The sequence below is a fragment of the Macaca mulatta genome, chromosome 1, assembly GCF_049350105.2.
Source record: "Macaca mulatta isolate MMU2019108-1 chromosome 1, T2T-MMU8v2.0, whole genome shotgun sequence".
NCBI classification, from domain to species: domain Eukaryota; kingdom Metazoa; phylum Chordata; class Mammalia; order Primates; family Cercopithecidae; genus Macaca; species Macaca mulatta.
Window position 1 is genome coordinate 194,469,234 of NC_133406.1, and position 12,707 is coordinate 194,481,940.

The window sequence follows — 12,707 nt, forward strand, 5'->3', positions numbered from 1 at the left end:
GCTCACTGCAATTTCTGCCTCTGGGTTCAAGCAATTCTCATGCCTCAGCCTCCTGAGTAGCGGGGATTACAGGCATGCACAGCTACATGCAGCTAATTTTTGTATTTTTAGTAGAGATGGGGTTTTATCATGTTGGCCAGGCTGGTCTTGAATTCCTAACCTCAAGTGATCTGCCTGCCTCAGTCTCCCAAAGTGCTGGGATTACAGGTGTGAGCACTGCACGGAGCCTAAAACATGCCCTTTTCTAATTATATTCCCTTTCTTACCACCAGAGGTAAGAAGGTGGTGGTGGGGCATGTTTTGGGTCTCTGAGAATCTTTGTGTAGATGCTGCCTTGAGAGGAAGAAGTATTGTTAGAAGACTGGTTTGAATTTGGTCTGCTTACCAACTATGTGACATTGAATGGTTGTCATATAAAATGGAAGTAATAATACTTAATTCACAGGGTTTTAAAATAAGAATTATAACTATGTACCCATGTATATATATTCACATATATATGTAAAGAAATAACACCTAGTATCTGGCATATAGCAGGTACTCTACACATCTTTCGTGAAGATAAGTGTTTTTGTGATATGGTAATAGGGAAATGTGTAGAGCTTGTGCTAGAGATTTTGTTAGAGGCAGCTACGTATCTTGCTTGCTAGAGGCTACTTGGCTCTCGTATGTTTGGCTCTAAGATCAGGATGGGTAAAATCCTGGGATAAGAGAAGCAATGTAGCAAGTGTGAGTGACCATGTTTCTTTTCTTATGGGTCATTTTAACTTTTTCTATAGGAAAATTAAAAAAAAAACAAAAACCTTTTTTTGTTCCCAGGCTGACTCTCCCCCCCACTTTTTTTCATTTTCTGTCTCAGTAAAATTCCGCTGCTGTTCAGCATAATTATTTCTTGGATCTTCACTTCCTCTCTATGGTAAGCCTAAATGCTGACCATCTCAAGCAGTAATTCAACAAATATTTATTGGTAATGGCTTCTATGTGTGAAACACTTGGCACTGGAGATACAAAGATAGGTAAGAAAATATGTGCCCTAAAGGAGCTCATAGTCTTTGAATACAAAGGTAGGGTTCAATAACTAAACTGTCATCACTAAACTTTTTATTAGAAGGTTGAGAAGAGCTCTGTAGAATCAAAGAAGAGGTATTACTTAATAAGGCCTGAGAATATGAGGGAAAGTTTTGTGGAAAAAAACATGCATAACTTGAGTCTTAAAAAAAAAAGTAGCTGGGCTGAGCGTGGTGGCTCAGGCTGAGCCCAGTGGCTCACGCCTGTAATCTCAGCACTTTGGGAGGCAAAGGTGGGCAGATCACTTGAGGTCAGGAGTTCATGACCAGCCTGGCCAACATGGTGAAACCTCAACTCTACTAAAAAAAAAAAAAAGCCAAGCATGATGGCATGTGCCTGTAGTCTCAGCTACTCGGGAGGCTGAGCCAGGAGAATCACTTGAACCTGTGAGGTAGAAGTTTCAGTGAGCTGAGATCGTGCCATTGCACTCCAGCTTGGGCAACAGAGTGAGACCCCGTCTGAAAAAGAAAAAAAAAAAAAGTGGGTGAGGCAGTGTGGTAAAAGAGAGAGGGGATCCAGGAGTAGGGATGGGCATTTTATGAGGTACAGGGTATGTGCAAAGGCATGAGAAAGAGTTGTGTGTTTGGATGAGCTGCAGGTATTGGTGTATCTAGGGTGGAAAGGTGCCTGTGGGAAGTAATAGGAAAACGATCCTGGAAGAGTAAGCAGAGACTGGACCATGTAGGGCCTTCTGTGCCATGCTGAAGAGTTTGAACTTTATCCTGTATGTGGTGTGGAACTCCTGAGACACAGTGTGCTAAACCATTATGGTTAGATTTGAAACTCAAAAGAAGCAGAGAAGGGTGGAAAAGAACCAGGAGATTGGTCGGGCACGGTAACTTAGCTCACGCCTGTAATCCCAGAACTTTGGGAGGCTGAGGTGGGCAGATCACAGCCTCAGGAGTTCGAGACCAGTCTGGCCAATATGGGGAAATCCCATCTCTACTAAAAATACAAAAAAACTAGCCGGGGGTGTTGGCAGGCGCCTGTAATCCCAACTACTAGGGAGGCTGAGGCAGGAGAAATCACTTGAACCCAGGAGGCAGAGGTTGCAGTGAGCCAAGATTGCACCACTGCACTTCAGCCTGGGCAACGGGGAGATTCCGTCTCAAAAACAAACAAACAAACAAAAAAACAAACCCAGGACATTGGTCTCTGGTAAGCCTCGGGAGAGATTTTTCAAGAAGGAAAAAATGGCTAACACTGTACAATCTAAAGTGATTAAGTGAAATAATGATACAAAAGCTTCTGGTGGACTTTGCTATTGAGACAACCTTAACAAGATAAATATTTTTTTAGTGATTGGGGTAGAAGTCAAATTCCAATAGACAGAAGAGTAAACTGGGAGGTGAGAAAACAGACTGCAAATGTAAACCATTCTTTTTCTTTTTTTTGAGATGGAGTCTTGCTCTGTGCCCCAGACTGGAGTGCAGTGGCGCGATCTCGGCTCACTGCAAGCTCTGCCTCCTCGGTTCACACCATTCTCCTGCCTCAGCCTCCCTAGTAGCTGGGACTACAGGTGCCTGCCACCACGCCCAGCTAATTTTTGTATTTTTAGTAGAGACGGGGTTTCACCATGTTAGGATGGTCTCCATCTCCTGACCTTGTTATCCGCCCACCTCGGCCTCCCAAAGTGCTGAGATTACAGGCGTGAGCCACTGTGCCCTGCCAAATATAGACCATTCTTAGAAAACTTGCTGTGAAGCAAAAGTAAGAGGTAGCTAGAGAAGTAGAGCTGAGAAACATAATGTTTTCGAAGATGGAAGAGTAAAGAATGTGTTACGTTTTGGTGGAGTAGAATAGAGTTAAGACTGAATATTTAGGGCTGTGTGATTTGATGGAACAGGAAGGTGGTGGGTATGGAGGTGAGAAGGTATTACTGTACTAGCTCAGGGAAGGAGGAGATAAACCTTTGCCTAATACTTAGAATGAAGAATATGGGTATGAAGAAGAGTGTAGGCTGGAAAATTGGGTGAGGTCAGATTTATTTTTTCTGGTAAAGGGCAATTGTGAGAGAAGAGATGTATAGAGTGTTTGGTTTGAGATTTAGAGTACCCATTGATTACTGTATGGGATGGAAAAGGTCACTGATCCAGAGGCATATATATGGATGAATTACCAACAGGATAATAATCTCAGGATTAGAAACTGTAAATCTGTAGTGGCATGAATTCCTAACCTGTTATGATTTTCTTCAGCAGGACTCAGTAGCTGTGGTATGGGAATATAGGAAGCAGGTGGTTGGATTGATTCCCCCTGGTTGAGAGATTTACTGGCTAGTGTGGCAAAAGAACAATCGGGAGCTGGAGAGATCCTGGCAAGAGAGTGGGTGATGTGCAACATTAAGGGAATAATTAAGTAAATGATGATACATTCATATAAAAAGCTGTGTTTCTGCTATTAAAATTTATGTTTATGAAGAGTTTATAAAAGTACTTATTTTATAATGTTAAGGTAATAAAAGTGCTATATATTGTACAAAGGGTTAGTAATTACTGTAATATTCAAGAGATTGTTTTAGGCATAATGATGAAAAGATACAAAACCATTGTATTGGTCACACCTAGTCACATGTAGACAATTATTTGACAGAGATTATTAGCTCTTCTTTATAGGTGAAGAAAATGAGATTTAGTATGGATGAATTGTTCAGGGTCACAAATTTGGTAAATGGCAAAGAGAACTCTTATAATTTGTGGAATAGTTACTGTGTCAGGCATTGTTTTATCTGTGTAGTATTAATAATTTTCTCACATATTGCTCTAATTTGAATTTTTAGTTAAAAAAGCAGACTCACAGGAGAGTAACAATATAAGCAATAGATAACTAAGTATGAGTTATCTAAATAGTGGATTCCAACTAACTTTGCAAGTGTCAAAGAGTGATACCAAGTGCTAGAGAATTTCAAAAGAAAGATGTAGACTAGAGTTGAAGAAAGACTTTGGAGATAATCATATTTGAACTTGGACTATGAAGAATAGGTAGGATGGTCTTTTTAAGTAAATGATGATGCACTCATATAAAAAGCTGTGTTTCTGTTTTTGTTTTGTTTTGGTTTGGTTTTTTTTGAGACAGAGTCTCACTCTGTCACCCAGGCTGGAGTGCAGTGGCGTGATCTTGGCTCACTGTAACCTCCGCTTCCTGGTCTCTTTGATTTATTCCTTTCCATATTAAAAAAATAATAGTACTCTGTAATAGTCTGGTATCTCATGTATCTGGAGCCTTTGCTTAAATAAAATAAAAATATTAGTCTTGCTTTTTCTTTCTTTTTTTGAGACAGAGTCTCACTCTGTCACCCAGGCTGGAGTGCAGTGGCACGATCTCAGTAGTGAGATCTAGGCTTACTGCAACCTCCCAGGTTCAAGCAATTCTCATGCCTCAGCCTCCCAAGTAGCCGGGATTACAGGCACCTGCCACCATGCCTGGCTAATTTTTGTATTTTTAGTAGGGTTTCGCCATGTTGGCCAGGCTGTTCTGGAATTCCTGACCTCAAGTGATCCACCTGCCTTGGCCTCCCAAAGTGTTGAGATTACAGGTGTGAGCTGCTTATGTTTTATTACAAGACTAAGGAAGCCAGGCGCTGTGGCTCACGCCTGTAATCCCAGCACTTTGGGAGGCTGAGGCAGGTGGATCATCTGAGGTCAGGAGTTTAAGACCAGCCTGACCAACATGGTGAAACCCGTTTGTACTAAAAATACAAAATTAGCCAGGCCTAGTGGCGCATGCTTGTAATCCCAGCTACTTGGGAGGCTGAGGCAGGAGAATTGCTTGAAACCAGGGGACAGAGGTTGCAGTGAGCTGAGATCACTTCATTGCACTCCATCCTGGGCAACAAGAGTGAAACTCTGTCAAAAAAAAAAAAAAAAAAAAAAAAAAAAGACTAAGGCAATCAATTTGTGGACATCATAAGGGACTCAACATTATTTGCTGATCCCTGGGGTATCATTTAAGACTGCTTTGGAAGGAGTGGAAGAAATATGGCTTCCAACTAACTTTGCAAAGGAATGGAAGAAATATGGGTTCCAACTAACCTTCCAAGTTGAGTCATGGACTCCTTAATAGGCCTTCTAGAATATATTAAAGTGTAAATATCAATGTATCTATCCATCCATTATCTAAAGTTATTTTTCTCCTAAGTCATTTATATTTGATTATTGTTTTTTACTATGGTTGGTGGAAGAAAAACAATTTGAAATCAACTACTAAAAATCATTGAAACCAAAGATTTAGATTTTTTGGGGGGCAGGGAGATAATCATCAAGAATATATCAGAAAGGATTTAATGGTTAAGGCTCTGTATGGTGGCTTATGCCTGTAATTCCAGAACTTTGGGAGGCCAAGGTGGGTCTAGCCCCTTGAGCCCAGAATTTTGAGACCAGCCTGGGCAACGTAGTGAAAACTTGTCTCTACAAAAAAAAAAAAAAAAAAAAAAAAAAATTAGCTGGGTGTGGTGGTATGTACCTGTAGTTCCAGCTACTAGGGAGGCTAAGGTGGGAGGATCACTTGAGACTGGAAGGTCAAGGCTGCAGTGAGCCATAGTCATGCCATTATACTCCATCCTGGGCAACAAAGCAAGACTGTGTTTCAATCAATAAATAAGTAAATAAATGATTGCACTGTACTCAAAGTTAAAATAGGGAATGCTGTATGTGGATGTATTATTCATCAGCTTTTATATTTGAGATGCCTATAATTGCCATGTGTAAATTAATTTCCACAAGAAGTAGTCATCATTGTAATTTTTTTTGAAGGTTTCAAATATACTTTATTTCTTCAGTGATGCCATATCTTAATGGATACACAGTGCTTTTACTTGGCATCAATTATGAGCTGTTTTTTATTTTATTGCATTTTATTTATTTATTTAAGATGGAGTTTTGCTCTTTTGGCCAGGCTGGAGTGAAGTGGCACAATCTTGGCTCACTGCAACTTCTGCCCCCACTTCCCCCTTCCACCCCAGCCCCGGAGTACAAGTGATTCTCCTGCCTCAGCCTCCTGAGTAGCTGGGATTGTAGGTACCCGCCACTATGCCCGACTAATTTTTGTATCTTTAGTAGAGATGGGGTTTCGCTGTGTTGGCCAGGCTAGACTGGTCTTGAACTTCTGACCTCAGGTGATCCACCTGCGTTGGCCTCCCAAAGTGCTAGGATTATAGGTGTGAGCCACTGTGTCCAGCTGATGAGCTGATTTTTGTTTTGTTTTATTTTGTTTTGTTTTGAGACAGAGTCTCGCTCTGTCGCCCAGGCTGGAGTGCAGTGGCGTGCTCACCATAATCTCCGCTTCCTGAGTTCAAGCGATTCTCCTGCCTCAGCCTTCCGAGTAGCTGGTATTACAGGCGCAAGCCACCATGCTGGCTAATTTTTGTATTTTTAGTAGAGATGGAGTTTCTCCATGTTGGCCAAGTTGGTCTTGAACTCAGCCTCATGATCTGCCCGACTCGGCCTCCTAAAGTGCTGGGATTACAGGTGTGAGCCACTGCGCCCAGCCGATGAGCTGTTTTTTAAACAATTCAGTATTATACCAGCTGGGATGATTACTGATCTCTCCATTCCTTTGGAGTGACTCTCCCAACAGGGGATAGGTTCAATTCTATTCCAATTTGTGTTGCTCCATATGTCCATACAGCAATACAGAAAGTGGCTCCACTAGCTAATACAATATTACCATATTTGTCGTGAAAATCAGGTTTATGTTTCTGGTGGCTCTGCCTTGCCATTGTTTGCTGAATGCTTTGAACTTGGAGATGACTTAGTGTGTTGTTGTTGTTGTTGTTGTTGTTTTTAGATGGAGTCTCACTCTGTCACCCAGGCTGGAGTGCAGTGGTGCAATCTTGGCTCACTGCAACCTCCACATCCCAGGTTCAAGCTCCCTGCCTTAGCTTCCTGAGTAGCTGGGATTACAGGTGCTCGCCAGCACGCCCAGCTAATTTTTTTGTAATTTTTAGTGGAGACAGGGTTTCTCCATGTTGGTCAGGCTGGTGTCGAACTCCTGACCTCAAATGATCTGCCCACCTTGGCCTTCTAAAGTGGTGGGATTACAGGTGTGCGCCACTGTGCCCTGCCGTTAGTGCATTTTTGACCAAGGGAAACATTGTGAAGGTGAAGATAGAACGGCGGCAATGTTGGCCGGGCGCGGTGGCTCAAGCCTGTAATCCCAGCACTTTGGGAGGCCGAGGCGGGTGGATCACGAGGTCAGGAGATCGAGACCATCCTGGCTATCACAGTGAAACCCCGTCTCTACAAAAAAAATACAAAAAACTAGCTGGGTGTGGTGGCGGGCACCTGTAGTCCCAGCTACTCGGGAGGCTGAGGCAGGAGAATGGCGTAAACCCGGGAGGCAGAGCTTGCAGTGAGCTGAGATCCGGCCACTGTACTCCTGGGCCACAGAGCGAGATTCAGTCTCAAAAACAAAACAAAACAAAAAAAAAGAACTGCGGCAATGCAGCTGCTGCTTTGGTGCAAATTCCCATCATTGTAATCTCTCTTGTTTGTAGATGTTTCATTTAATGGATTATGGCTTCAAGTGGGTACTTGATACTTTCTGATAGGATTTACCTGGTAACTACCCAGAATTAAATAGACAATTTAGTGAGCTATGAAAATATAGCTTTAATAGGGAAAGCACTTTTTAAAAATAACTTAAGAAAATCTTACCAAAACTGACTTGAAAAGAAATTGAAAATCTTTATAATTTTGTAACCATAAAAGAAATTTAATTAGTAATTTAAAAGATCTACCAAAACAATTCTAGGCCCATATGATTTCCTTTTTTTTTTTTTTTTATCATTGTAATTTTTAAAAACTTCATGTCCAGGTGTGGTGGCTCATGCCTGTAATCCCAGCACTTTGGAAGTCCGAGGCGGGTGGATCACCTGAGGTCAGGAGTTCGAGACCAACCTAGCCAACATAGTGAAACTCTGCCTCTACTAAAAATACAAAAAAACTAGCTGGGCGCGATGGTGCATACTGTAATCCCAGCTACGCAGGAGGCTGAGGCAGGAGAATCACTTGAACCCAGGAGGCGGAGGTTGCAGTGAGCTGAGATCGCACCACTTCACTCCAGCTTGGGCAAAAGAGAGACTCCGTCTCAAAAAAACAACAAAAAAAAGACCTTCACATAATATAAAATATACCATCATGGCTGGGCACGGTGGTTCATGCCTGTAATCCCAGCACTTTGGGAGGCCGAGGCAGGTGGATCACGAGTTCAGGAGTTTGAAACCAGCCTGGCCAACATGGTGAAACCTCGTCTCTACTAAAAACACAAAAAATTAGCCAGGCATGGTGGCAGGCACCTGTAATCTCAGCTACTTGGGAGGCTGAGGCAGGAGAATCACTTCAACCCAGGAAGTGGAGGTTGCAGTGAGCCAAGATCGTGCCATTGCACTCCAGCCTGGACAACAGTGCGAGACTCTGTCTCTAAATAAATAATAAATAAATAAATAATACCATGATAAACTTTTTTTTTTTTTGAGGCAGAGTCTCGCTCTTGTTGCCCAGGCTGGAGTGCAATGGAGCGATCTCAGCTCACTGCAATCTCCACCTCCCGAGTTCAAGCAATTCTCCTGCCTTAGCCTCCCAAGTAGCTGGGATAACAGGCATCAGCCACCATGCCTGGGTAATTTTTTGTATTTTTGGTAGAGATGAGACTTCACCACGTTGGCCAGGCTGGTCTCGAGCTTCTGACCTCAGGTGAGCCACTTGCCTCAGCTTCCCAAAGTGCTGGGATTATAGGCGTGAGCCACCACTCCTGGCTTTGCTGTTTTTTTTTTTGTTTTTGTTTTTGTTTTTTAAGACAGAGACTTTTACTTTGTTGCACAGGCTGGAGTGCAGTGGCACAGTCTCAGCTCATGCAGCCTCCACCTCCTGGGTTCAAGCAATTCTCGTGCCTCAGCCTCCTGAGTAGCTGGGATTATAGGCGCCTGCCACCACACCCGGCTAATTTTTTGTATTTTAGTAAAGACGGGGTTTCACCATGTTTCTCAGGCTGGTCTCGAACTCCAGAGCTCAGGCAATCTGCCTTCCCCAAGTGCTAGGATTACAAGCATGAGCCACCGCACCTGGCCCATCATAAGCACTTTCAAGTGTACTGTTGAGTGGTATTAAGCATATTAACATTGTTTTGAAGCAGATCTCCAGATCTCATCTTGCAAATCTGAAACTCTGTACCCATTAAACAGCTACCAGTCTTTTCCCCTATTGCCCAGCCCCTGGTAACCAACCTTTACTTTGTTTCTATGATTTTGTCTACTTTAGATACCTTGTATAAGTAAGTGGGATCATGTAATATTTGTCTTTGGCTTATTTCACTCAGTATAATGTCTTCAGGGTTCAGTTGTAGCATATGAAGGGATTTTCTTCCTTTTTAAGGCTGAATAATATTCCATTTATGTATATACTACATTTTGTTTATCCATTAATCTGTTGATAGACTTTGGGTTGCTTCCAACTCTTAGCTATTGTGAATAGTGCTACTGTGAACATGGGTCTGCTAGTATAATGTCTCTTTGAGACTCTGCTTTCAGTTTTTTTTTTTTTTTTTAGATGTATACCCAGAATAAGAAGGATTGCTGTATCGTGTGGTATTTTTAAAAACATTTTTTGGGGAACCTCCATACCGTTTTCCATAGCAGTTGCCCCATTTTACAATCTCACCAACAGTGCTCAAGGGTTCCAGTTACTCCACTTCCTTGCCAACACTTATTCTCTTCTTTTCTTTTTTCTTTTAGTAGCCATCTTAATCAGGCCCATATAGATTTATAAATGAGTTCTACCAAACATTTATAGACACTCATAACTTTAGATAAATTCTTCCTGAATCAAGAAAAAGAAGAAACATTGTCATTCTCATTTAAGTATTTAATGGGTTATTCTAAGATGAATACTGCTTAAAAAGCAAAAGATAATTTGCTGATATATATGAAATACGGTTGTTGGATCCAAGACCACTATACAGTTGGATTCCATTATACAAGTAGCAGATAACAAATGTAATTTTAAAAAAGCTTTATTGAGATATAATTCACATAACCATACAAATCACCAGTTTTAAGTATACAATTCAATGTTTTGGTGCATTACATTGTTAATTTTTTTAAATTATAAAATATATATGACAAAATTTTTCATTTTAACTGTTTTAAGTGTACAATTCAGTGGCAATAATTACATTTACAATGTTGTGCAGCTATATTCATCTTCCATATAGAAACTCTATAACCATTAAGCAATGACTCACTCATTCTCCCCTCACTCTCAGCTCCTGGTAAATTCTATTCAACTTTCTTTCTCTATGAATTTGCCTATTCTAGCTATTTCATATAAATGGAATCATACAATATTTGTCCTTTTGTGTCTTCGTATTTCATTTAGTATAATGTTGGTGTTCATCCATATTGTAGCATGTATCAGAACTTTACTCATTTTTATGACTGAATAATACTGCATTGTACATACAGACCACATTTTGTTTATTCAGTCATCTGTTGATGGACACTTGGGGTTTTTTTTTTTGTTGTTTGTTTGCTTTTTTGAGACAGAGTCTCACTCTGTTGCCAGGCTGGAGTGCAGTGGCGTGATCTCGGCTCACTGCAACCTCCGTCTCCAGATTCAAGTGATTCTCCTGCCTCAGCCTCCCTCAGCCTCCTGAGTAGCCGGGACTACAGGTGTATGCCACCACACCCAGTTACTTTTTTTGTATTTTTAGTAGAGACGGGGTTTCACCATGTGTGGCCAGGATGGTCTCCATCTCTTGACCTCGTGATCCGCCCACCTCAGCCTCCCAAAGTGCTGGGATTACAGGCGTGAGCCACCATGCCCAGCCCACTTGGGATGTTTTCACAAATTTTTTTTTTTTTTTGAGACGGAGTTTCTCTCTGTTGCCCAGGCTGGAGGGCAGTGGTGTGATCTCAGCTTGCTGCAACCTCTGCCTTCTGGGTTCAAGCTATTCTTCGTGCCTCAGTCACCCAAGTAGCTGGGATTACAGATGTGCCACCACACCCAGCTAATTTTTGTATTTTTAGTAGAGACAGTGTTTCGACACGTTGACTAGGCTAGTCTTAAACTCCTAGCCCCAAGTGTTCTGCCTACCTCAGCCTCCCAAAGTGCTAGGATTACGTGCATGAGCCACAGTTCCTGGCCTACAAAATATATTTTAAAAAAGATATTCATTATAGCAGTAATAGCTACAAGGACAACAATTGAAAAGTACCAGTGAACAAAATCAACAAAAGATGCACATGACCTTTTATGGTGAGAATTATACAATTTCCATTAAAAGACATGAGAAGATCTAATTGGGATACCATATTAACTGATAGGAAGACCCAGTGACATAAACATGTCAATTCTTTCCAAATTAATTTGTAAGTTCAGTGCACTTCTGTTTAATATAATGACAGGGTATTTCATATAACTTGACGAGCTCTAAAATTTATAAAGAAGAGGAAACTGCCAAGAAAAATTAGGAAGGCACACTTAGTCTTTTACACAGCGTTATTTATAAAGCCAATATTGTTAATATTTAAGGCAATGTGGTATTGACACAGGATAGACCAACCTCTGTGAAGAATAAAGAGCCCAGAAACAGAACCCCTGAATATAAAGAAACTTAATACATGACAGTGAGTGTTGAAGATGAGTAAGGAGATGATGGACTGACTAAACAGTGAATGATAATGGAACAATTGGTTATTTATATGGAAAATAAAATGAGGTTTCTACTTACCATATTAAAAAATGTACCTGATAATTAGAGATGTTAATGTGAAAAGTAAAACTTTTAGAAAAAAGTGGGAGAATGCTTTTATGATATTAGGGCAGGGAGGGTAGAAAGGATTTCTTCAATAAGACTTGAAATTTGAACTGTAAAAGAAAAAGATTGATAAATATGTCTAGATTAAAATAAAAAATATACAGTTACTGAAATTCAGCATGAGATAGAAAGATACCCCATCATCTGGGAGAAAATATTTGCAGAAAAAATAACTAAAAAGGATTAATAATCAGGATATATGAAGAATATTTTACCAACCAGTAGTAATAATAAGACAATAGATTGGAAATTCATAGAAGACGAAATACAAATGTCCTGCAAACATGAAAAGGTGTTCAACCTCTTTAGTAGCCATGGAAATGCAAATTAAAACTTCAGTGGAATAATATTTTACACTCACCATTTTGGTGAGGATGTAGAATAAGGAAAACTCTCATATACTTATGTGGACAGTGGAATATCAACTAGAACCTCATTGTAGAGAGGAACTTAGCAATATCTAGTGAAGTATATACCCTAGGGAAACTGTAGAAGATGAACAAGAGTTTGTACCTGGGACAAGTACCATTAAGTTCATAGCAACATTGTTCGTAAAAACAGAAAACTAGAAACAGCTCAAATGTCCATCATTAAGAGAATGAAGAAATTAATATAGAGTATTCATGTAATGGTAGAGGTGAGAAAATAAAAATACCTACTTGTATCAACATAAATTAATCTAAAAATGTAATGCAGAATGAAATGCTGTGGAAAGATTCCTCCTGTATAAAGTTCATACAGATACGAAATATGTTAGGAGATGGAACCCCTGGGGGAAAATAAGGGAATTTGGGAGGGGTAAAAAGCAGTGGTGGAGGAAGAAAAGC

General features: G+C 40.6%; 2 protein-coding genes across 15 annotated transcripts in view; one reads left to right on the forward strand and one right to left on the reverse strand.

The window, feature by feature from the left end:
- Window positions 1-12,707, forward strand: part of PIK3R3 (phosphoinositide-3-kinase regulatory subunit 3) — a 138,314-nt gene that overhangs the window by 63,846 nt on the left and 61,761 nt on the right.
- LOC144333652 (cytochrome c oxidase subunit 7B, mitochondrial-like) lies at window positions 6,602-7,159 on the reverse strand. The gene is made up of 2 exons (XM_077958774.1): window positions 7,120-7,159; window positions 6,602-6,804 (listed from the first exon to the last, which is right to left on the reverse strand). The coding sequence occupies exons 1-2, from the start codon at window positions 7,157-7,159 to the stop codon at window positions 6,602-6,604; spliced, it is 243 nt and encodes an 80-aa protein (XP_077814900.1).